General features: G+C 59.7%; 2 protein-coding genes across 2 annotated transcripts in view; one reads left to right on the forward strand and one right to left on the reverse strand.

Moving 5' to 3' along the window:
• The window catches only part of SLC5A10 (solute carrier family 5 member 10), a 74841-nt gene that overhangs the window by 12369 nt on the left and 37311 nt on the right, over positions 1-25161 (reverse strand). The window lies entirely within an intron of this gene.
• The window catches only part of FAM83G (family with sequence similarity 83 member G), a 30135-nt gene continuing 8377 nt past the window's right edge, over positions 3404-25161 (forward strand). Inside the window, exons 1-3 of the mRNA XM_070563581.1 lie at positions 3404-3535; positions 3966-4620; positions 18230-18397. Of these exons, the coding sequence (XP_070419682.1) occupies positions 4099-4620; positions 18230-18397 (690 nt within the window). The 5' untranslated portion in view covers positions 3404-3535; positions 3966-4098. The remainder of the gene's footprint in view (positions 3536-3965; positions 4621-18229; positions 18398-25161) is intronic.

A 25161-nucleotide genomic window follows, 5' to 3' on the forward strand; every position in this document is an offset into this window, starting at 1 on the left:
ATACACAGAAATTAACCCAAAATGGATTAAAGACTTGAATGGAAGACCTGAAACCACAAAACTCCTAGAAGAAAACATAGGCGGTAAGCTCCCTGACATCAGTCTTGGCGATGTTGTCTTTGGATTTGACACCAAAAACAAAGGCAATGAAAGCAAAAAAAACCTCAAGTGGGACTATATCGAACTAAAAAGCTTTTGCCTAGCAACGGAAACCATTAACAAGATGAAAAGGCAACCTATGGATTGGGAAAAAAATATTTATAAACCGTATACCTGATAAGGGGTTAATATGTATAAAGAACTCGTACAACTCAATAGCAAAAAACCCCAAACAATCTGATTTAAAAATGGGCAAAGGAACTGAATAGACGTTTTTCCAAAAAAGCAATACAGATGGCCAACAGGCACATGAAAAAGTGCTCAACATCATTAATCATCAGGGAAACGCAAATCAAAACCACAGTGAGCGATCACCTCACACCCGTCAGAATGGCTATCACCAAAAGGATGAGAGAAAACACGTGTTGGCAAGGATGTGGAGAGAAGGGAATACTCAGGTACTGATGGTAGGAATGTAAATTGGTGCAGCCACTATGGAAAATGGTACAGAGGTTCCTCAAAAGATTATAAAGAGAACTACCACGTGCCCCAGCAACCCCACATCTAGGATAGATACCTTAAGGAAATGAAATCACCACCTCAGAGAGCTATGTGCCCCTCTATGTTCATTGGAGCACTATTCACAATAGCCCAGACACGGGGATGACCTAAGCACCCACCAACAGAGGATTGGATGAAGAAGACGTGAGATAGAGGTACGTAACGGAGTATTACTCAGTCGTGAAAAAGAAAGACATCCTGCCATTCGCAACAACGTGGATGGAACTTGAGGGCATTATGCTAAGTGAAATCAGTCAGACAGAGAAAGACAAATACTATATGATATCACGTATACACAGAAATCTAAAAACGCTGAACTCATAGAAACAGAGACTAGAACAGTGGTTGCCAGGGGCTGGGGGTGGGGGAAATGGGGAGATGCTGGTCAAAGGGTACAAACTGCCAGTTAGAAGATGAATAGATTCCGGGGTCTAATGCAGAGCGTGGTGACTACAGTTCATAACATCGTATGACACACTGGAAAAAAAAGAAAAGCTACAGACCAGGAGAAAATATTTGCAGGCCACTTACCTGACAAAGGCCATATACATATGGAATATACAAAGAGCTCTCCAAACTCAACAGTCAACACCAAACAGCCCTATTAGAAAATGGGCAAAACACACGAACAGACATTTCTCTGAAGAGTACACACAGACGGCAAGAAGCACATGAAAATGTGTTCAATGTCACAGTCATCAGGAAAAGGCAAACTATCACGCGGCTATCAGCATGGCTAAAAGAAACAGCAGAGGCAACATAACACGCTGGCAAGGCTGTGGAGACGCTGGCTCACTCACACATGTTGGGAATGTACAATATACACACTATAATATGTCCACGTGTACCTGTATGAATTAATTTGTGTAATTTGTACACAAATATTCACAGCAGCTTGATTCGTAATAGCCAAAAACGGGAAACAACCAAAATGTCCCTCAAGAGGGGAAACGGTTCAAAGAACTACCGGCCGTCCATACCACGGAACACCAGTCAGCACAGAAAGGAGCAAGCCGCTGATGCACACCACCGCCGGGACAGACTGCCAGAGACGGAGGACAGACAAGCGGCCCAGGGGTCAGGGATGGAGGCATGGGGACAGCTGGAAAGAGGGAGATCTTGGCGGAGACAGAACAGCGCTGCACTTTGATTGTGATGGTGGTTACACAAATCTACACAAGTGATAAGGGTGCACACATCTACACACGCACACACACACAGGAGCACCTGTAAACTGGTGAAATCTGTGCAAGCCCCGGCTCGTACCAGGTTCACTTTTCCGGCCCCGGTATAACTGTGTTATAGTTATGCAAGATGACACCACTGGGGAAACCGGGGGAGGCTGCAGGTGACCCCTCTGTTGGTTTTTTAAACTACTTTCTGTGAATCTGTAATTAAGGGCAGGTAACTGCAGAGGTTGGAGGGCCAGAGGCCTTGCAGCCCTGGAGCCAGCAGTCTCTTCATGAACGCAGGGCCTCTGTGCAGCGGTGAGAGCAAAAGGAGAAGCTGAGGCCCCGAGGCTCCAGGACTTCCAGGGCAGTGCTGGCCCATGGGGCCCCTCTGTCCCCTCCTGGCCCTGTGGGGTAGGGAGGATGCAGGTATGTGTGCATGTAACTGGTAGGAGCTAGGGCACTTGTGGGACTGTGCTCAGGGAGGGGCCTGGCCTGGTCTTGGGGGCCACTAAGTTCAGACTCAATGTGACACCCTGGGGCAAGGGTGGAGCGCAGGCCCTGAGGCTTGAAGAGTCCATGATGGGGACCGCAGGGGTGCTGTGGCTGGGAGACAGAGGTCACTGCTCAGGGCAGTGGGCTCAGGTGAGAAGGCCTGAGAGGCACATGGATGGGGTTGAGGGTCCTGGGGGAGGGGGGACCACGGGCCCAGGCCTAGAGATGTCACCAGCCAGCCCTCAGCAGCACAGAGCAGGGTCCTGGGCCCCAGTCCCAGCCTGAGCACAGAGCAGCCCCATCCAGGGCAAGTGTGGGGGATGGGAGGGAAGGGCTGGGCCAGGTGCCTGGCTGACTGGTTGTGGCACGAGATGGGGTGGGGGCTGTTTGTCCCGCCAGGTTTAATGGGCTTTGCTTTCCCCGCCCCAGCAGACTGTTTTCAGATGTGGTCCCCACACCCCCCATAACTGGGGTCCCAAGCCCCAGGGACGCGAGGCAGAGAGCCCGGCCTGACCGCAGCCCACAGAAGCCCTCTCTGGCCCTCCTGGCCCCAGGGTTCAGGTGGGACAGGCTCATCATGCAGGACCAGCCCTGGGTAGAAGGAAGGAGCCCTCCCAGAGGGGAGCAGGGCTTGGAACTAAGAACTGGGGAACTGCTCTGTCCACATCAGGCCCTGTGAAGGCTCCTGGGGTTGGGTCAGACCGTGCCTCCTTGGGGGCTCCCAGCCCAGTACCCCAACTCTACTTCCACAACTGGACAGCTGCGAATCTGCAGGGACATCCCGTCCCACCTGGGAAAATGGGCACAGGTAGGGATGGACTAGGGTCACCAGCAGGCAATGTGGGCGGGAGTGGAGCGGTGCCAAGGCTGTTAACTTGCTGTGTGTCCTGAGGAAGAACACTGTCCCTCTCTGGGCTGCAATGTTCCAGAAGCTATTGGACTTTGGTCCCCGAGCTTTTCATAATTCGGCCACCCGAGGCTGAGCGCAGCAAAGGAGACAGGCGCACACCCACCGACCGACCGCAGAGTCCGTCGGCCCCGCGGGGCGCGGGGGGGGGGGGGAGGGGGGTGAATCAGCTTCCGGCCCCGCCCCCAGGGCCGCACGTGACCGCAGGTGGCGGCGGCGGCGGCGGGGCAGCACTTAGTCACCTGCCGCAGCCCGTGCCCCCGCTCGCCCGCGCGGCTCCTCTCGCCGGCTCCGCGCCCGCCCGGTAAGCAAGTCCGGCCCGCGCCCCCGGCTCCCGGCCCCCGCGCCGCCGCCGCCCGCCGCACTCCCCAAGCCTCCTCCGGGCAGGCCCCTCGGGTTGCCGCTCCGGCGCCCGGGATTTGGAGACCCCCCCTCCCTTCCCGGAAGCCCTCGGAGTGCGGGGCGCCGCTGAGCCGAGCCGGGGCCGTCCGGGTTCCTCTCCTGCTGCCGCTCTCGGAAACTCCTGGGAAGTTCCCCGCCTGCGCCCGCCCCCCCCCCCCGCCCCCAGGCGGCCTGGGACCCGGGCAGCTCCAGAAATCCCCTGGGATGTGGCCCCGCGGCCCCACACGAGACACGCCCGGCCCCAGGCCGCGTCCCCGCGCCGCCCCCCGCCGACCCCGCCCCGCCCGGCCCCTGCACTCTGCCCTGACCCTCCTCCCTCCTCCCTCCTGCAGGCGCCTGATGGCAGAGGCGCAGCGGCGGCTGTGAGGCCCAGAGCGAGCTCTGCCCAGCGCGGGATCGGGACCCCGACCCTGCCGAGCGTCCCGTCGCCTGCCAGCCGGCAGAAGCGCCCCGGCAGGTGGCACCATGGCCTTCTCCCAGGTACAGTGTCTGGACGACAGCCACGTCAACTGGCGTTCCAGCGAGTCCAAGCCCGAGTTCTTCTACAGCGAGGAGCAGCGGCTGGCGCTGGAGGCCCTGGTGGCGCGCGGCCCCGACGCCTTCTACGAGGTGCTGAAGCGGGAGAACATCCGAGACTTCCTCTCGGAGCTGGAGCTCAAGCGCATCCTGGAGACCATCGAGGTGTACGACCCGGGCTCTGAGGACCCTCGGGACACCAGCCGCCCCCAGGAGCCCGAGGACGATGGATTGGGTGATGGCGAGGAAGTCAGCGGGGCGGGTGGCATCCCCGCTGAGGCTGAGCCGTTGCCCTCGCTGGAGTACTGGCCCCAGAAGTCAGACCGCTCCATCCCACAGCTGGACCTGGGCTGGCCCGACACCGTCGCCTACCGCGGTGTGACCCGGGCCAGCGTCTACATGCAGCCCCCTATCGACGGGCAGGCCCACATCAAGGAGGTGGTCCGCAAGATGGTCAGCCAGGCCCAGAAGGTGAGCCCCCCCGTGGGCAAGTGTCGGTGGAGAGGAAGCTGGGCGGGTGGCCTGACCCGGCCCCAGCACCTCTGCTGCCCGGTGCCCGCTCGCTCAGCCCACCCAAGTCTCTTGGCTGCCTCCCTGCTGTCTCCCCTCCTGCCTTCATGGGGTTCCTCGGTTTCTTTGCAGAAGGATAGGGTGCCCAGATCCTCTAGCAGGTGACGGTGGGCTGCCCCATCTCAAAGGGCCTTTGTGCATTGTTGGGGGGTGTTTCTGATTTCCCCAGACCTGGCAAGCAGGTTCCCCGGAAGAAAGTGCTGCGATGGGGTGGGGCCGGCAGGGATGGCAGGACTCTCTCACTTACTGTCCCTCGGGATGGCTCTGATTCACCCCTGAGAAGCAGCAGGCGCTCGCACACACCCTGAGCTCCCTGGTGTTGCTTTTGGGGGGTGTGGAGACAGGCTGGGGCGGGGGAGTTGGCATGGAGACTACGTAGCCTGAGTGCGGCTGAAGCTGGCCTGGAGACCCGAGTTCACGTGCGCCTGTTTCTTGGCTGTGCTGGGTGACAGGGTGACTTGCTCACTCTCTGAGCTTCTTCGTGAGCTTTGCAATGGCAGGACCTTTCCAGGCTGGGGGATGCGGGGGTGGGGATGGCGCGGCCCTCAGGGGCGGAAGCAGAGTGATTCCAGCTGAGAGTTGTCCGTCTGGGTTGAATTCCGCCACTGTAAGGGACCTCAAGCGTTGTCTGGACCTCCCCTTCCCGACCCCTGCCGAGCTGTGCAGTGTCCCCCACGTGGGTGACCATTCTCCGCTGACACACTGACACACATTCTGAGGAGGGGTGCTCGCCACTTGCAGAGACAGCCGAGGCCTTCGCTGGACAGCTGTGACCGCGAGCTGGTGCTTCTTCCTGCAGAGCAAAAGTGCCTTTTCATGGTTTCGGAGCGCGTCCTGACGTGACTGATAAAGCTTGCCCAGTCAGCTGCATTGAGAAGGATTCTGAGGCCCAGTCTGGGCTCCGCAGAGAGCAGTGTGTGATTAGCAATGTCTGTCCTGGCCTTGGGTCGCCGGGCGAGGTATTTCTAGAGGAGTCTGATCCCCTCACTGTTCCAGGCCCAGAACCGGGCAGTAAATTGCACAAGACCCAAACACTGGTTCTGGGGACCATCCTGGCTGACAGACAGGGCCTGGGGGAGCTCTGGGGCAAAGAAACAGAAGTGGGTCAGGAGCTGATGACGTGGCCCCGGCTTAAATTTGCAGGAAGGTGGAGTCCCGTCCCCCGAGGGGGCGGCGAGTTAGATGGCCTGTGTCAGGGAGCCCGGCTTGGCCCGATCCCATGCAGCTCTGGGGCTTCGGGTCTCTGGTCTGTAAAGCGGAGGTGGGGAGCATAAATCCGCTTCTTTGGCTGTTGTGAAGATGGAGTCGGGTGACAGCCATGAGAAAGAGGTGGAGGAAGAGGCCGTCATAGTTTTCAGGCTGAATAACCCGCCCCACGCCTGCCGCGGAGTAGGAAGGGGCTGTGGACAGAGGTGCCTGACTTCAGGGCGTGAACCCAGTTCCCTGGGAGGGCCTGTTGGGATCCCATTACCCAGCCTCCACTCCCTTTTTAAAAATGGGGAAACTGAGGCCCTGCTGGGGGGCTTGACCCACTGTGTCAGGGTTCCCCCTCCTCCGTGCCTGTCCCCCGCCAGGAGTAGCAGGGAGGCAGGCACCAGGGCCCAGCGTGGCCTGGGGAGAGCTACAGAGCCTCCTCTCCCCAGACAGAAAGACGGGCGGCCTGGCCCGGTGATGGGGCCAGAGAGGGGTACCAGGGGCCAGGCTGGACCCCAGGTCATCCTCCTCACGTCTCCATGGCTAGGACTGAGACCCAGCCACCCCATCAATCCCATGGGGCCCCATAACTTCATTTGCTCCCCACAAAAGCCCCACAAGGTCACAGCATCCTCTCTTAAGGGGACATAGCCAGGAAGAAGTCTATCTCAGGTTTGATCCCCGTCTGTGTGGCACCCATTGGTTCCTTCCTGCAGCCCCCCAACAGGCAGGCATTGCCCCCTGCTTTCCTCCCTCTCACTGCCCATGTCGCACAGCGAGAGCCTCCGTCGCAGGCCTGACAGGACAGGTGAGGTCTCAGGCGGTGGAGGCCTTGCCTCCCATCTTACAACGGGCACTGAGGCATGGGAGGGACAGGGGCTTGTTCGTACCCCACAGCACTGGCAAGCCAAGCCCCTGCTGTCCAGCCTGCGTTCCTGCCATGTCCACCCCAGACCTGTGTCCAAAACAGTGTGCGTGTGGCCGGCTGTGATAACAGTGGCTCCTGTTGACAGTTGCATCATGACATGTCGGTCACCGGCAGAGTGCTTTAATGACGGTGGTCCCGTAAGATGGGTACCACACAGCCTAGGTGTGGAGTAGCCTACACCACTAGGTTGGTGTAAGTGTGCTCCATGATGTTCGCACAGCGACAGAATCACCTAACAACGCACTTCTCACAACGGGTCCCTGCTGTGAAGCGACGCCTGACTTACTGAGTGCGAGGCACTTTATAATCTCAGGTGGTATTATCTGCCCCATTTTTTGGATGTAGAAACTGAGGCCTGACTGGTTAGTCCTTGCCAAGGTCACCTAGCTAGTTCTTGGGTGGAGGGGTGGGGACCAGGCCCCTGTTGTCCTCAGACTCTGGGACGGGTCCTCTGCCCCTCCTGCCCTGGCCTTGGCAGGACACAGTGACAGGCAGGGCAGGGAGGCACAGCTCATCGGAGCAACCTGCAGTCCTGCCTCTTCCCAGGCTCGCAGGGGCCGGCTGTGACGCTGACAGATGCTGACAGGGCGCCTCGCCTGGCCCGCCCACCTGCCCGCCCTCCTGGAGCGCTTCTTACCTTATCTCTGCCCATGACTCACCCCTCTTCCTCTCGGCCCTGCATCCTCCTCTCATCCTCTCAGTACCAAAGCAGGGAGAATGCCCACCCCCGCCCCGGGATGGGGGTCCTGTGGTTTGGCTGCCTGGCCCAAACGCCGGCCCCTTTCCTACCGGGGCACCTGGGCTGGGGCTGCTGGCGCTGAGTCAGGGCGGCCCAGCCCGCCACCTCCTCATCCTGGCTTGTCATCAGTGCGGCAGGTAGACCCTGGGGCAGGGAAATGACACAGCACACACTCAGCCCGCCCCAGCTCTGCCGCCAGGGAGTGGCTGTGTTCCCGTCAAGGCTGCCACCGGATACCCCCTTGCCCTGAAGACTAGAATGGAACTAATGGGCCACAGTACTAGAAGCCAAGAGTGCTGGGGTCAGGCCCTTGCTCCACCTCCACCGCTGTGTGACCCAGCAGAAGCCCAGCTCCTCTCTGAGCCCCGGTCATCCCATCTGTAAAATGGGTACAGGCACTGAAGACTGTTAAGGGTCCCTTCAGCTCTGCCACCGTGCTGCCCTGTGATTCTAGACTCCTCCGGGACAAGAGACTGGTCCAACTCCACTGGCTGTGTGGCCCTGAGCAAGCAGCTGGTGCTCTCTGAGCTGTCTTCTGGCCCCATGGGCTCCAGCTCTCTGAGCTGGAAGGTCATCTGCCTGCCCCTCGCCCAGCCCCTGGGAGCCAGTGATTTATCTGGGGAGAAACCTGCTGTGGGGTTCCAACTGCATACCAGAGGCTGGGCCTGTAGCATCACGCCTAGGAGGGCCGAGCCCCGGCCTTGCTTGGCTGCAGCCTCTGAGGGAGGGGTGAGGCTGGGCTGGGGAGGGATTGCCTCAGCTGTCTACCTCAGGGGCTCCCGCCGTGCTGATGACAGGCCAGGAAAGAGGATAGATGTTCTAGCAAGATGTTCTTCCAGGAGACGCTCACGCCCCCGCCCCCCAAACACACGCACATGACATGGGGCAGGGTCCCCTCCCTGCCCTGACAGCCCGGGAGGCCCGGGGTACGGGGGCGAATCATTACAGGTGAGGAAACTGAGGGAGCGGGAGGGAGAACGAGTGGCGAACGCTGGGTTAGAACCCAGCTCTCATGCCGTCCCGGCCAGGGCTTGGAACAGAGACCCAAGTTAGGTATCTTGCCTGGGGCCACACAGGAAGGGACTGGAAGCAGGTTTCATGATGCCCGATCAGCCCCACGTCTTTTCTCTCAGGCCCCCACCTTCACACGCTGTAGTCCTGGCTCACGGCGTGGCTCTGGGAGAATAAAAGCAGCTTAATGAGGCATTTATTGAATGCCAGCTGCGCCCCAGGTGCTGAGCAGACACTTTACCCACACTGTCATCCTCCCAGCAGCTCCATAAAGAGGGTGTTGTCTCCACTGTGCAGAAGAGGACACTGAGGCTGGGTGGGGCTCAGAGAGGGCGAATAAGTTGCTAAAGGTCACAGAGCTGGTAACCGGAGGAGCTGAGCCCAGAACCCAGGTCTGCAGGCCCTGAGCCCCTTTCCCTGGGCAAGCGGCATCTTGGCTGTTCCCTGGGGAAGCCTGCCTCTCATGGGAGCCTCGAGCCTCCTGCGGGCCCCAGCTGGGCTCAGGACAATCAGAGCATTTTCACAAGGCTCCGTGTCCCCATGAGGGTCCCAAACACTGGGTCCTCCAACAGGAGGCAGAAGTCTGACCACACCAGGACTGCTGAGAGCAGGGCGATGGGGACCCAAGGCACCTGTGGGCCCCTGCAGCCAGGAGGCAGGGCTTTCCCCGTCCCTGAGCTAGGCGGTACCAGGACAGCCTCGACACCTGGAGAGGCCGCAGGGGTTGCCCAGTCGGCTGTCCCAGCTCGTGCACTGGCTCCTGGGAGATGGCTTCTGCCTGTGCCAGCAGTTCCCAGCCCGGCGCCCAGGGCCCTCACCTGCCAGGTGGGGAACCATCTGATAACATAATTCCAGGTGTTGGCTCCCATCTTCTCCTAAGGCTTCCCACCCAACAGCATTTGTGTCTTAATTGAGTTTGGGGAGAGTCAGGAGCAGCTCTGCCAGGAAGGAGGGCTGGCACCTCTGGACCAGGTGCACACCCGGCTCCTGGCACACTCAGACAGGCAGCCTCATACCCAGCGGCACTGCCCTCCCTCCCACGACCCCGCCAAGTAGGTCTCTCCTCATGCTCATGTCACAGATGAGGATACCAAGGCTCAGAGCAGGGCAGGGCCTGCCGAAGGTCACACCAGGGTCTGCAGCCTGTCTGGCCTAGACTGGCCTCCACAGAGCCGCAGTTGCCCTGGTTCGGCTGGCTCACCGTGAAGCCAAGCATCCTCCCCGTGGGCCCGCAGAGGGGAGCTCAGAGGCCCCTGGCTCACCTGTCCAGCTCAGTGACTGCCTTGATGCGTGAACTTGGGCCTCAGTTTCTTCATCTGTAAGATGGGGTTTGGGCACTTGTCTCAAGGCAGAAATAGTCATGAGTGTCCACTGGCTGCTCATTGTGGGCAGGGCTGCCCCCCTGCACGGGCACTGCGCCCTGGGTCCTGGTAGGCCCTGGCCGGTGTGGGCTGTGCCAGCCTCCTTCACGGGCTCCAAGTGATCCCCAGGCTCAGGGACCTTCCCAGATTAAATGCCACGTGGGGCCGGGGGAAGGTAGTCTTTGGTATCACGTGGACCCAGCCTGAGCCCTGGCTCTCCTGTGGTCTAGCCACGCCACCTGAAGACAGGCGCTTCCTCCTCAGCACCACGTGGTGCCAGCACCTGCCCCAAAGCCATGGTGAGATTTAAATGGGACAAGGGGACGGTGAAAGACTGGCACGGTGCTGGCACTCACTCCGTGCCAGTTCTCTCCCCTCCACCTTCGCCCTCACCCCTCTCCTGACAGCCTCTCTCTGGGATTGGTCTGGATTGAGAAGTGGTGAGCTCCCCAGCCTAGAGGAGTTCAAGCAGGGACTTGGTGGAATGCAGCAGAGAGGACGTGGGCATCAGGCAGCCCATGGGCCTCAGCCCTGCCCTGGCTTGCTGTGTGACCTTGGGCAAGTCCTTTCTTCCTGGAGTCTTTCTCCCAAGTCCCAAGTCTTCCTGGAGGATTTGGACGCTGGACGACCCCACCTCATCTGTCACTCTTGGACCCCGGAGAAGCTAACGTTTTAAAGGCGCTTAAATGTATGATTCCGAGCTTTTCCAGTTTGGGAGTCCTTGGCTCGTGCCGTCCGCTGATGACTGTGGGGTGGTCTGGCTGGCTGGATCCTGTGCCTGTAGGCCCGGAAGCTTGGAGAACTGAGGTCCCTTGAGGCTGGCGGGAAGAGGGTGGGATTTGTCCTCTTGTCTCAGCCACGGCACAGCCCGGGTCCTCTGACAGCGCTGCCCCGTGCTCTGCCGGCCCCTTGTCTTTGCAGCATTGCTGAGCTGTGCTGAGGAGGCCGATGTCTACTAGGGAAGGCTGGAGACTCAAGGCAGGGCCCATGCTGCCCCTGGGCTGCGGCCTGCTCAGAGGGCTCCAGATGTGACCAGTATGCGCTCCTTGACCCCATCCTGCTGTGCTTGGTGCTCAGGAGGCCTGAGCCTCCTTTAATTGGCCTTAATGAGGCTTCTGTCTTAATAGTCCAGAGGGAGGGGAAGGTGCTCTCAGAGCTGAGGAATGCCGGAGGGGGCAGCTCAGGTCATCCAATCCAACCCCCCATGTTGCAGAGAAGAGAAACTGAGGCTTTGAATGGGGAGTGCCCTGCCGTAGGCCACCTGGGGAAGGAGTGGCAGAGCCGGCGGGTCCTGGGGCATTTACCGTCTGGGCAGTGCGGATGGTCAGGGGGTGTTTCAGGGCCCAGGGCAGGCTCTAGGAGGCAGGGGGTGGGGTCACAGCTAGAATTTACACAGGACCCGCTGGGAAAGTAGCCCAGGAACAGGAGGCCTCTGCCACCAGCTCACTGTGTGGCCCTGGGACAGTGACTCCCTCTCTGGAAAATGGGGAGTGGTCATTGCTGCCCCTCCTTGGTCTCTGGAAAGGGGACACCCATACGAGTGTCAGCAAGCTGGTCCTGGCTGGGTCAGCATTTGTTACCATATACACAGACTCCCTCCCCATCTGCCCGGGAGGCAGGACCAGGCTGTTACCTGGGCGACAGGCCTTCCGAGCCAGAGGATGGGCAAACTGGTTTGGAGAGTGCCGGGAGTCAGGGGTGGTGCTGCCCACAGTGGGGCCAGGGGCTCCTAGCAGCCTTTCCCAATGTCCAGAGAACCTTCCAGGCCTTTCAGACTGTGTCTCATTAGTCCTGCCAGCACCAAAGGTGGGGAGGGGAGGAGGGCCATGTCAAGAACATGGGAAACTGAGGCACTGCAGCCAGGTCTGCCCCAGCCTTCCTGCTGGAGGAGGAGGTTGGGGCAGGAGAGTAGCTCTTCCTGTCTCTGTTCCTCACCCCCAGTGCGGGAGGGGGAGCCTGTGCCTCCACCATGGAGGCAGCTGCCATCCCCTGCAGCCCCAGTTTCTGCTGGGTGGCTGTAACTGTAGTGCCGGTCTGCTGGGGATGAATTCTCTCAGCATTTGTATGTCTGAAAAAGTCCTTATTTTACCTTTGGTTTTGAAAGCTATTTTCACTGGGTATGGAATTCTAGGTTAACAGTTTTTCCATTTAGTACCTTAAAGATGTTGCTCCTGTGTCCTCTGGCTTCCACAGATTCTGAGGAGAAGTCTGCTTGTCTTTGTTCCTCAGTGTGTAATGGTCTTTTTTCCTCTGGATGCTTTTAAGATTATCAGTTTATCACTGATTTTAAGTATTTTGATTATGATGTGCCTTGGTGTAGTTTTCTTCCCATTTCTTCCGCTTGGAATTCATTGAACTTCTTGTACTTGCGGATGTGTAGTTTTCACCAAATGTGGAAATGTTATGGCCATTATTTTTTCAAACGTTTTTCCGTCTTCCCTTCCACTCTCCACTTCTGCACCTTCTGAGACTCCAAGTACACGTATGTTAGACCTTCAGAATTGACCCACAGTTCTGATGCTCTGACCCTGTTTTTCAGTCTCTTTGTCTCTCTCTGTTACTTTGGATAATTTCTATTGGTATGTCTTCCAGTTCACTAATCCTTTATTCTGTAGTGTCTAATTTGCCATTAATCCCGTCCAGTGTATTTTTCATCTTAAATGTTGAATTGATTTACCCCTTGAGGTTCAACTCGGTGTTTTTTTAAAAAAATATCTTCCATGTCTCTAAGCAGCTTTTGGAACATATAGAATAGTTATAACTACTTTCATGTCTTTATCTGCCAATTCTAACATCTGTATCCATTCTTGCGTCTGTTTTGATGGTTTTTCTTTTTCTCGTGTGGGTCATTATTTTCCTGTTTCTTTGTGTGTCTGGTAATTTTTGATTAGCCACCAGACACGGTGACTTTTGTGTTGTGGGGTGCTGGAGTTCTGTTTTGTTTTTTCCTTTAAATATTTCGGAGCTTTGTTGTGGGATGCAGTCAAGTTGCTTGGAAACTATTTAATGTTTTTGAGACTTGCTGTTAAGCTTTATTAGGCAGGACCAGAGCAGATTTGTCCAGGGCTGGAGTTGGCAAACTGTGGGCCAAGACTGTCCTGCTGCCTGCTTTTGTAAGTAGTGGAAGACAGATACCTACCTTTGTTTACGTGCTGTCTATGGCTGTTTTCATGCTATGACAGCAGAGTAGAGTAGTTGTGTCACAGACCATATGGCCTGCAAAGCCTGAAGTATTTACTCTCTGGCCCTCTACAGAAGTTTGCCAACCTCTGGTCCAGGGCTTATGTGCCCACTGTTTAGGCAATATCCTCCGGAGGACTCTCCTGCAGGCCCCGTGTGTTAGAGGGGTCTGCAGTCTGGCTGGGGGAATGGAAACGATCCAGTCCCCTGTGAGCACTGGCTGTTGTTCCAGCTGCTCCTTTCCAGCAGTTGCCCCTTGGCCTCGGCCTTTTCCTCTTGTGCACGTGCTGCTCGGTCACCAGCTGAAGGCTCAAGGGGACACCCTCTGCAGGTTCATTCTGTGCAGCTCTCTCCCCTCCACTGCTCCATCCTGCAAATTCTGGCTGCCATGCTCTGAGCGAACCTTGTCTCCTCGACTCGGGAGACTGCTGGACTCCACTGAGGTGCCCTTCCCATGTTGAGGCCTGGAGGTGGCTGGGGCAATCCTAGGGCTGACCTCGTTTGTTTCTCTTCTCTTAGGGATTACTGCACTGGCTGTGCTACCTGTTGGCCATGGTTTCATAGATTTTGCCTGGTTTTTTATTGCTAAAGTCGGAGGGTAAGTGCAGGCCTTATTGTTCCATTACAGCTGGAAGTGGAAGTTGAATCCAAGGTCTTGATGGTCATTGTCCCAATCTTTAGGACAGTCTGAAGCATTCCCTGTATTGTTCCTGTGAGCTTCTGCCTTCCACCAGCCTTCCGGCTGGCACGGAGGGAAGCAGGAGACGGGTGGCGATGATTCCCAGCCTGTCCGCCCCGGGGGTGCTACGGGTCTGCTGGATCAGGCCTTGGGTGGGTGCGATGCAAAGGCAGCAGCTGGCGTCTGCTAAGCATGGGCTCTCAGGTCCTGCGCTGGCTCTGCACCTGCATTCGTTCACTTCACCCTCTAACAGCCATGCAGGTGGCATTTTTGTCACCCCGTGAGGAAACCAAAGCACTTGTCTGACGTCAGGCAGCTTCCCGGGAGGATAGTCTGGAGCCTGTGCTGCTACCCTCTGTGGAGTGTCAGACCCAGAGATGCAAGAGTGTCCCCGTCTCCTGCACTTTCCAGGCGGTGAAAGTGAGGCCACGAGGGATTTGCCTGCTTGTGCACCATGTCTGGAGCGCTTTTGGGCTCCAGGGTAGGTGGGGTATGTCTGTCTGCCCGTAACTGCCTGAGTGATGGGGGGGCTCATGGTGGAGCATCGGGGGCCTGTGCCAGAGACCCATGTCCACCACCCCACTGGCCAGTCCCCTCCCCTCTCTGGGCCACAGTCTCTCATATGGGGTGTATGTCTGTCCACTCATCCCAAGGATATTTTGGGGATTCTGAAACCGGCAGGAGATTGGCAGGGGGGTGGGGTGGGTGGAGGGGGGAAGGCCAGAGACAGTCTTAGCTGCATGGAGAGAGGCAGGGGATTTGGGACACGGGTAGGAGGCAGGGTGGGGAGGACCCGCAGATCTGTGGGATTGGGGAGGGCATGGCGAGGGAAAGGAGGAGTGGGGAGCTGCTGGAGGAAGAGCACATCCTGGGGGCTTGCACGTATGACATACCCCCCGAGAGACATGGGGAGGCATTTAGGTATGAGGCGCATTGAGGCCCCGTGCCGATACCAGTCCCTGCGTGTCCCCTTCCAGCCCGGCCTGACCCGCCTCTGCCTTTTGCCCTTGCTGGCCCCCTCCTGGCATGGCCATCCTCTCACCGCCTACTCCCGGGCGTCACGCAGCACCACCCTGCTGCTCCTTGGCGCCGGGAATCAGGATGGTTGCCGTGGGTATTCAGTCCCTCCTGGTTCTGGGCTGCATCTCAAGAGAAGGCTTTCCCCTCAGTAAGACGTGTGGGGACCGGCGGCCTCCCTCCTTCCCTCGGGAACTGGACTGGGGGGCTGGTGCTGCCAGCGATGCCAAGCCTGGAATATGGGACACGCACATGCCTGCCGTCCCCACCCTGGGAACCGCTCACATGGACACGGCTGGTTCCTGTGGTCACGAGGAGCCAGCTTTAGACCCAGGCCACCTGCCTTTTGACCAGTGCCATCTCCTAACACACGGCGGGGTGGGAGTGGTCTCCCTGTTCCAGCCTCCTCTCCCTCTTTTCCATGGGTTTGGCCCAGGACCCGCGCGGGACCTGGCTGGGGCTGCTGCAGGCGGCCTCTGCTTCCTCCAGGCAGGGCCAGCAGCTCTGTGCTCAAGCCGCGGATGTGCAAGCTGGGTAGACCATAGGAGTGAGCCTGGCCGACACCCCCATTTGACAGATAGGGAAACCGAGGGTCCGGGAGTCTGTGGCTTGTCTCAGGTGGCCCTCATTCCCACCATCGCTCTGGGGCCAAGCCATTTGCTCTTGTTCTCAGTTGACAAAAGCACCCCGAGGCCACATTGGGCTTGGACGGGGGCTCTCCCCTTGATGAGCTCCCAGTGTCACTGGCGAGCTGGGCCACCCAAACAGATAATTAGGCAAGGGAGTGAGTCCCTCCATGCCTCAGTTTCCCTCTCTGTGAAATGGGAATAATAACCACTGCCTCACAGCATGTTTGTGAGGCCTGAACGAGGTGCTGTTGTCAGGGCTTGTCATAAAGCGGCACGCAGTGCGAGGGCCAGGACTGGCTCGCACTGTCTGAGCAGGATGTGCTCTGGGTGGGGCGTGTGCGAAATGGGAAGGGCATGCAGGACTCAAGGGCTGCCAAGAAACCTGTGTGGTTCTGACAGTGGACAAGTTGTGGGGGCCTCCCTGGGCAGTGCCAAGCCCTCCTCCCCACCCCCAGCCTCAGGTGGCACCTGTTGCAAGCCCTCCTTTGACCACCCCCAGCACCAAGCCCAATGCCTGGGGAGAGCCAGCACTCAGTCCTGGGACCCCATGGGGATCCACCATCCGGGGCAGGCCCCAACAGATTCCGCCCGACAGCAGACCGTCCCTGGATCAGGCGATGTGGAGATGGACGTACGTGGAGCGGGTGCTGCTGGGACACGCTCCCCAGCCCAGGCCCGGGGCAAGTCCTTGTCTGCCGCGGCGGGCAGGGCCTGGAACCAGACCGGACTGATCCAGTGGTGGGGGCCAGGGGGGCGGTGCTGCACTCTTTCTGCGGTGGCGCGTGCAGCTGTTTGCCTGCAGGAACGGCTTATCCAAGGGGATCCCAGGGCTGTGCGGTCCAGATGAGTAAGTCCCTGCCGCCAGCCCACCCACCTCAGGGTCTTGTAACCCTCGACTGGAGTGACACCCACAGCCGTTGTGAGCCCACCCGGAAGTGACACTGTGTCTCATCCGTCCTCTCAGCCACCCCTTAGCCAAGCAATCTCTGGCCTTTCTTTGAACATCTCCTGGGATGGGGAGCTCACTCCCTCTCAAGACCTCTGCCTAACTTTGGGTCAGAAAGCATTTCCTCTTCTGGTGCTGACCTCCTCCTCGTGGCTTCCCCCTGCTGGTCCCAGCCCCTCATAGACTGGACCTGCTCCCTCTGCCCTGCCTCACACATCCCTTCAGAGATTCAAAGACAGCGAGCTGTTGTGCCCCAGAGGGCAGAGAAGAGCCTGGGCATGAGCCATCAGGGAGCCCTGGCTGGTCCCACAGCTCTGCTGCACCCATTGTACCGATGAGCACGCTGGGCCCAGAGAACCTGGGTGTCTTGCTCGGGGTCACACAGAGATCGTGTCCATGGCAGGGCAGGCAGGGAAGAGCTCCCAGGGGTATGAGCTTTACTGCTGGATGCACAGCTGGCGTCAGCAGGGGCCTGAGGCCTGGGAGGAGCCCAGATGGGCCTGCAGGGGCCAGTGGGGTGAGCCTGCTGGAGTGTGCAGACACATCCCCAGCAGACCCCAGGCCACCTGCCAGGCTACCCTCATTATTGGGGTGAGAGTGAGTTCAGTGGCTGGCGTGGGTCGGTTCTAGCCTGACTAGCCCCAGCCTGCTGTGTGGCCCAGAGCACATCCCCAGCCTCTCTGTGTCAGGCTCCTCCAGGAGGTTCTCAGACCCAGGGTGGAGTGGGGGCGCGTGCCTTGGAAGGTGGGAGGGGCTGGACATCTGTCTGGGTCAGGAGCATTGGGCCCAAGTCTCTCGTGCTCCCCACTGCTACCCAGTGGGGCAGGGAGGGGGATGGGAGAGATGAGGACCAGAGCCTGCCAGTCCCTGATCACCCCAGGCCCAAGAGCCCCCTGACCACCCCTGAAGCAGGCCAGCGTGTTCATGGCCCTGTCCTTTCCCTACGCCTCTGCCCTCCTTGTGCCTTGACTCAAGTCACTGCTCACACTGGGCTGGGGGTGGGGCAGTGCACCTTGACCTCTGGGACTCACCCTGAGCCACGTCCGGGAGGCTGGAGGTCGGCTGCTGTGGGGACAGATGTTGTCAGATGACAGGAAGTGCTCATGTGCTGGTTTGGGCGCTCTCCAAACCAGACGGAAGAGGTGACAGTGAGGGAGCCTGCCAAAGTCCACACCAGCCCAGGGACACAGGGGTGACCTCAGCAAGCAGTGTGCCAGCTGCTGGCCCTCCTCCCTAGCTGTTGGCACATCTGCGTCATCTCGGCATCCTGGGGTAGTGGATGGAGGGCAGTGGCGTGGCCTGTCCTGACTCAAGAATGCAACCCCAGAATGGACTGAAACAGGACCCCTGGGCTGAGCCCTGACACCCGCACGGAGGGGACCGGCCCGCTCCTCATGACACTGACCCTTCCTGACTCTGCGACCTTTGAGAGCCTGCTCCTCCCAGGCTCCTCGGCAGCTCTCCCCTCCCTGCATTCCTCCCCTGCCAGGTGACTGGGCTTTGTGTTCCAGGGTCTTGTGTTATGGAAGCAGCGGGTGTGTTGAACGTGCTTCTCCTGTGCTCCCTGCTGCCCCAGAGTCCAGTCTGCACCACCAATCGAGGATCTTGTATCCCAAGTGTTGAATCCTAAGCCTAGAACTTTGGGGCCAGAGAGGCCCCAGCCCGTCACTTCCCTGTCCCAGTCCTGAGGCTGTGGGGAGCAGGGCTCGAGTGGGCACCCAGAGAGGGCGGCGGGCGAGGGAGGGCCATGCATCCTGCTGAGGCACCTGTCCCCACTGCCATCTGCCATGCTGCCTGACATCCCTGGTCTCTCTTTCCGCTCGCAGGTGATAGCTGTGGTCATGGACATGTTCACCGATGTGGACATCTTCAAAGACCTGCTGGATGCTGGCTTCAAGAGGAAAGTGGCAGTGTACATCATCGTGGATGAGAGTAATGTCAAGTACTTCCTGCACATGTGTGAGCGGGCCTGCATGCACCTGGGGCACCTCAAGGTGAGCCAGCAGGTCATGAATGGCTGATTGGTCACTCAGTCAGTCAACAAACACTTTGAGCACCTGCCTTCCAGGGATGGAGCCTGTGCTGGGCACACAGAATTCAATGATCCTAGAGCCTTCTGCCAGGTGGTCACCTGGCCTCTGCTTGAATGCCCTGAGGGACAGGACACTACCTGCCTCCAACAGTCAGAGATAAGATAACCTTGAGTAAGGTCCGGCTGACCAGGTGCTGGAGCAGGGCGCTACGTCACATGTTATTTCAAAGCCGCCTATGCCTGTTGGTTACCTGTCTTGGCTTGCACACCTTCAGTGACAGGGTGCTCACCACCTGGGCTCCAGCAGCTCACCTCCAATCGGGAGACCTCTGACTCCCAGGAAGTCCTTTCTTGAGTTTAGGGCAAAATCTGTCTCTGTAGAATGTCTTCCCACCGGCTTTAGTATCTGGCTCGGACAGGGGAAGCTCCCCTGCGCTGAGATTAGAGAAGGCTTCCTTGAGGCCTGCAGAGTTGAAATGGATTTGAGGAGCAAGAGCAGAGTAGAGGGAGGGCCCAGGGAGCAGAGGTGGGCCGTCTGGTGGGCTGGCTCTCAGTACTGTTTTGCTGTGTGTCTTTGAGCATGTCGCCTCCCCTCTCTGGGCTCTAGGATCTCATTGGTCCAACAGAGGGGTGTGTGGGCTCTTCTGCTTGGACACCCTGGCATTCGGTGCCTTGCTTGGGGGTAGAGGGAGCCCTCTTTCCACCCAGCCATCACTTGGCACATACTGTGTGCATGTTTCCCAGAGAGTAGGGATCAGTATGCACAGTGCCAGCCGATCCTGCCACAGTGTCTGCCGGGTCCCAGGCCCGTCCTCGGCACCCCACCTGGCTGACTCATTTACTCTGCCGGATGGGACACGGCAGTTGTTCCCATTTTCAGATGAGGAGGTAGAGGCGCCCAGGTGTCACTCACCACTGGTACGTGAACGATAGGGGAGCGGGGGCTCAGAACCCCGGCTGGGCCCCACCCCCAACAGGTCAGAATTCCTTGGGCTTCGGGCCTGTGATCCGAACAGAATCCCGGGAGAAGGGCGACGCCAGCTGGGTAACCAGGGGCTGGGCCCTGTGCCTGTGGTCTGTCGGCATCTGTTGAGTGTGCCCCCCACACCAGTGGGTCCTTTCAAGTGGGCGTGAGCTCTCTGGGCGGCGAGTCTCTGACTGTTGGGACATTTTTATGTGGTGTCCCTGGTGAGTTGACCCCAAGCCCCACGCTCACCCTCTGCACTGCTCACCTTGTAATTAGCACTGAGAATTGACTCCCTGGGGAGACAGCTCATGCCGAGAGGTCCAGGGTGTGGAAAAGGCATCTTTTGAAAAGTGACTGCAGAGGCCTCAGCCCTGTGGGCAGCAGATCAGACAACCTCAGGGCTCCCTGTGCAGCCTTTTCACAGGCTGGGGAAGAGACCCGACGGGCCTCCCCTGCCATGCCCTGCCACATGCCCAGTGGTGCTTCACACATGTCCCATCACTCAGCCCCTGCCATTCCCCCGGTGGACAGGTGACGAGGCAGGGAGTGGGACCCGGACCTGGGGCTGGCTGCTCTGGAGGCCTCGCCCCCTGTCCAGTGCCCTTGGCCTTTTCTCAGTAGGGAAGTCCCAGATGCGGGTCTCCGCAGTGTTCAGCACTCCCAGGGAGTGGGAGGCGGCTGGGTTGGCTGAGAATGTGGCCCAGAGGGCTCACTGCTCCCTGCGAGGTCAGCTCCTGCCCCTCGCCGCCCACCCATCCCACCCTCTGCTCCCAGTGCGACTGGGGGCCTCAGGACCTCCTGCAGCCCCAGAGCTTTGTGGGAGCCTGGAAAGCCCGAGCCAGAAGGGGCCTTGAGGCCATCTAGACTAGGCTCCCACAGGACAGATGGGGAAACTGAGGCCTGAGGGAGGCTGTGACTTGCCCAGATGCATTCCCCGGCTGAGCCTGCACCTGCCAACAGGGCCAGCCTGGTGCACACACGGGCTTCTTGGCTGCTGCCTGGTGGGACTTGGGCACATGGCCCCACCTCTCTGGGCCTCCAGCGCCTCACGGCCATAATGATGCCTCATAGGCTGTGTGAGGATGAAATTAGAGGAGACGATGGTTGTAAAAGCGCGCTGTGAGCTACGGGGAGTTACTCAGCTGCTGGCAATAACAAGAAATTATAGACCCCAAGCCCTGGGCAGGGGTGGGGGGGATGGGTGCGAGGCCTCCCCCACCCCTTGAGCTTGAAATGAGGCTATAGCCCAGGGTGTGGGAGGGGCAGCTCTGGCCCACCTCCCTGCTCTGGGGAAGGTGGCAGGGACTTCAGGGTGATGTGCCCAGGAGCCAGACACCGTGGGAAGGCTGGGTGCTTTCAGGGGAAAGACTATGTTGACCCGGCCTCCTCATTCTCACCCCTGAGCCTGCCCTTTCCACAGCCTGGCGGGTGGCCAGAGGCTCCTGTGGGCCCAGCCCTGGCCAAGTGTCACCCTGTCGAGGGCCTGCCTGCACGGCCCACCTCCCTGCCCGCGGGCCAGCTGGGCCCGGACCTGTCTCCGGAGCACTTCCTTTGCCAGTAATCCCTGGGCCCGCCCTCATGCCCTCAGCCGCTCGCCGTCCCTGCCCAGCTCTGCAGCCACCTGCCCTCAGATCCTCCAGGCCAGGATACAGGTTGCACCTGGTGGGGTCATACCATGGTGGTGACTATGGCGGTGGGATGTTGGCCACCAGTCTGGGGGAACACCAGGAGCCAGGCCTGAACCCCAGGCCTGCTACCTGCATTGTCACCTCGGGCAGAGACACCAGATCTTTCTGAGCCTCAGTCTTCTTATCTGAAAATGGGCACATGATCGTTTATCTGGCGGGGCTGCTGTGAGGAGTGAAGGAGGCGTGGGGCAGGGCATTCAGTAAGGAGCTCCCTTGCTGGCCTGCTTGTGGTTGGAGATGGGCGTGGCCCTCCCATGAGACCCCAGCTCTGGTCTGAGTGCCAAGAGGCTTCCCTTCCCCCTCTGAGCCATGGTCTGGCTGGGGACCACCCTTACACCTCCCTCTCCAGGCAGCCCTCCCTGCCTCCTGAGCTTTGAGCTCTATTGCTTGAGAACCCACCCTCCTCCTGGTTTCTAGCTGAGGTGGGAGGACACGTGCCAGCACCTCCCACGGTGTAAGGTCCCCAAGCGCCCCTGCCTGCTGGCTCAGCTGGCCCCTGAGGGCCATCAGGTGGAGAATGTGGGACTGATGGCCCCATATGACAAAGGGGGAACAGGCCTTGAGAAGAGGACTCAGCCCTCTCACTCCACCCGAGCCCAGGGCCAGGCCACGAGTCCGAGCCACATTTGGGGGTGAGGCTGGGTGCCGAGGGATGGCCTGAGCCAGTGGGAGCCGGGCGCCCTGGGCCTCGAGGCTCATAGCGTAGGACAGGACGGGAGCTGTGAGATGCCTGGCTCATCTGAAAAGCCAGTCCGGCTTTCTGCAGCCCAACTGGAAAAACCAGCAGCCACTTGGGCGAAGGCTGGACCTACTTCTGATCAACAAAGAAGCGCCAGCCCGGGTCACTGTGGGAGGGCGCGTGGTGAGGGCGCGTGGACTCGGCCTGCGGCTCAGGCTCCACACGGGACAGGCGAGCCCCCGCCCCTCTGGTGCCCAGGGCTTCCTCCTGCCCATCCTGCCTGCCCTGCCCTGGCCTGGATCGGTACGGGGTTCAGGGTGTGGGCGGTGCTTCTCAATAGAGGGGTCGCCGGCTTGGGACATGGGCAGGGTCTGGAGACGTTTGTAGTGGTCGCGCCTGGCGGCCGATGGGTGGAGGCCAGGGTGTTGTTAAACGTTCTGTGAGGCGCAGGACGGCCCCACCACAGAGACTCAACCCAGCCCAGAGTCTCCACACTGCCGAGCTGAGTGACCCCGCCTAGGGGAAGAGCCAGGGGCCCCTCAGTCAAGGCCCTTAGCTGAGCTGGCTCAGCCCTGCCCCAGCCCCCGCCCCCAAAGTGCTTCCCCTCCCAGCTTCACGACAGCCCCGGGGGGCCGGGGTGAGTTATGGCTCCCCTCCCCAGCACAGAGAGTGGAACAGCCCCTTTAGAAGAGAGCAGAGACTGTCCAGGCACCCAGCACACGGGCACATGGGCTCTCGCCTCCCACCTGAGGGCTCTGTCCCCTTGGCCTGATCTCGCTGTCACCAGCAGGCCTGGTCAGGATGCATCTCTAGGTCTCCACTCTCTTGCTCTGGCCCAGAGGATGCCAGCAGGCCCCTGCAGAGGGTTGGGAGTGAAGGAGCTGCCAAGGTGCGGCTGGAGGCTGTCCTCACCTGTCCTCAGTCCCAGGGGCTGGACCCCGCCCACCGGGAGACCGTGGGCAAGTTGCTCCCCTTCCTGAGCCCACCTGACCGTCACTATGGCTGACAGCCCTGGCCTTCCTGGGCCTGAGTGCATGCCATTCCAGATGTTTCCTGTTCCTCTGTGTTCAGGCCCTCCTGCTCCCCTGGAGGAAGGAGCCCCACTCACGTGGCGCCGCACGTGCTGTCATAGCTCCCTCTGTCGCCTGTGTTTGCAGAGCGCCCACTGAGTGCTGGTGTGCATCACGGCTTCACTCAGCCCTGGCAGCAGCCCTGAGGCAAGGGGGTGGGTCGACCCATTTCACAGATGAGAAAACCGAGGGGTGCGGAGGCCAAGTTGGCATCCGTTTGGTGCCAGGCCTGGAGCTGGGTTTGGCTGGAGCTCAAGCATGCCTCGGACCCGCCCTGCTTCAGGGGGCCTGGGCTTGTCCCCTATGCTTCCTGCCAGCCCAGGCCTGAGCACTGGGGGCCGTGTGAGCACAGGAGGCCCCAGGGGGAGTGCAAGGCGGGTGCTGTGGGTTTGCCCCAGCCCTAGTGCCCACCCTACCCTGCCCTATACATGCCAGGACACAAGCTGCCCTTGGAGAGGATGAGATGCTGGCCGGCCATCCTCCCATGATGCTCTCAGGGAGCCATCACCGCCCCCTCTTACATATGAGGAAACTGAGGATCTGTAGAGGCCAAGGACTTACCCAGGACACCCCAGTGGGCCAGCCTGGGTGTCCCCGCCCTGCCTGCTGCGTGCTCTGCTGGGGGTGTCCAGGGCTCAGAGACAATGCGTCTTTGTGGGTCCTCCACCCCTGCTCCCCCGAGCCCGGCTCCTGAGACGTTACCTCATCCGGACTGGGCCCCATGGGGTGGGGCTCACCAGGAACAAGCAGGCGGGGGAACAGGCCACGGGGGGAGGGGCGCGCCGCTACAGCTCCACCTGCTGCTGAGCCCTAGGGCCCAATGGGCCTGAGATTTGAGGCCAGCCCCCTAGCGTGCAGACAGAGAGACTAAGGCCCAGAGAGGGCTAGCTTCGAGTCACACGGTGAGTCTGGCACAGCAGGGCCTGCCTCTCACACGGAGTGAGTCACTGAGATGAGGCGACTTCTGAGCCCATCACTGGGACAAAGTTTAGGGTGTGTGGGGCAGATGCTGGTGAGGGGAGCTGAGGCTGGTGGCCATCCTTCCAGGCCACGAGAGGCTGTGGCCCCAGCATGCGGAGTGCTGGGCCAGGAGCCCACAGAAGCCACGGGGCTGGGCTGCGGTCAGGCACAGGTGACAAGGGAAGGCCTCACACCGCCTCCAGGATCTTTGTTCTGACTTCTGGTCCCGAGCATGCTCTGCGTTGGGTACAAAGTCACAAGCACTAATTGTCCTGGACCCGGGCCAGCTTCCCGCTGAGCTGGCTGTGTGCAGACAGGCAGCCTGGGGGCAGGGGTGGGCTGGCCCTGGGAGCAGAGGCTTATCTGCCTTCTGGGCTGGGCCAACAACAAAAGGATTGTTCACTCCATAGCCAGGTGGGCATCCCTGCGGACTCGCCCCTCAATGTCTGTGGACACTGTCCTGAGGCTGCCCCGAGCAGAGAGGGGTCCAGGACCTTCACAGAAAGGAGGGATGCAGGTGCTCCTGGGGGTAGTGGGCTGGAGTGCAGGGCACGCCCCAGCTCCCTCAGACCCACACCCATCTCCCTGAGGTCCACTCCTCACCCGCAGCAGCCCCTCCGTGTCCTCCACCTCTGGCTCCCCCTTCATTTCACACATCCTCCCACTGCCAGAACTCTTCTTCAGGTGTAGCTCCAACCACATCACTCCCTGCTCTAAATCCTCTCATGGCTCCCTACTGCCCCCAGCGCCAAGCCAGGCCTTTCAGCAGGTGTAGGGTCTTTTGTCAGCATCCAGCTGGGCCCGCTTTGCAGGCTCTGTCACCCACCCGCCTCCTCCAAGTCCTTGCATTTCTTAGATGCACTGCCGCTCTCATTGCCGGGCCTCTGTATTCCCACATCTGGAATGCCGTGCCTGGAATGGTAACCCTCACCCCCTCTTCCTCATCTTTCACATGATATCCAAGAAGTCAGCCTGCCCTGGAGCCTGCCCCACCCTCCCACAGCCTCCCCCTCACCTCCAGTGTGGGATCCTTGGCACAGTCATCTCTATGTTTGCAGCTGGGGGCCCTGGCGGGGGTCAATGAAAAAGTGGGCAGTTAATAAGCTGGGGCCAGTGAGTGGGTGGGGGGGGGGACAGGTGAGGAAGTCACAGAAGGTGTAACAGCCCAGTGCCAGAAGCTGTTAAAAATGTAATTCCCAGCCTGACCCCAGTTCTGAGCCGAATCTCTGGGGCCCCCAGAAGCCTCTGTTTCTAACACACCGCACTGGCAATGGTTGCACCAAATGAGCCCAGCCCGAGGTGCTACTTTGGGGTGCCCTCAGCTGTCCCTTCAACTCCTGGGTCTCAGCCAGGCTTGCCCTG

Source organism: Equus przewalskii, chromosome 10 (assembly GCF_037783145.1).
Source record: "Equus przewalskii isolate Varuska chromosome 10, EquPr2, whole genome shotgun sequence".
Lineage (NCBI taxonomy): Eukaryota > Metazoa > Chordata > Mammalia > Perissodactyla > Equidae > Equus > Equus przewalskii.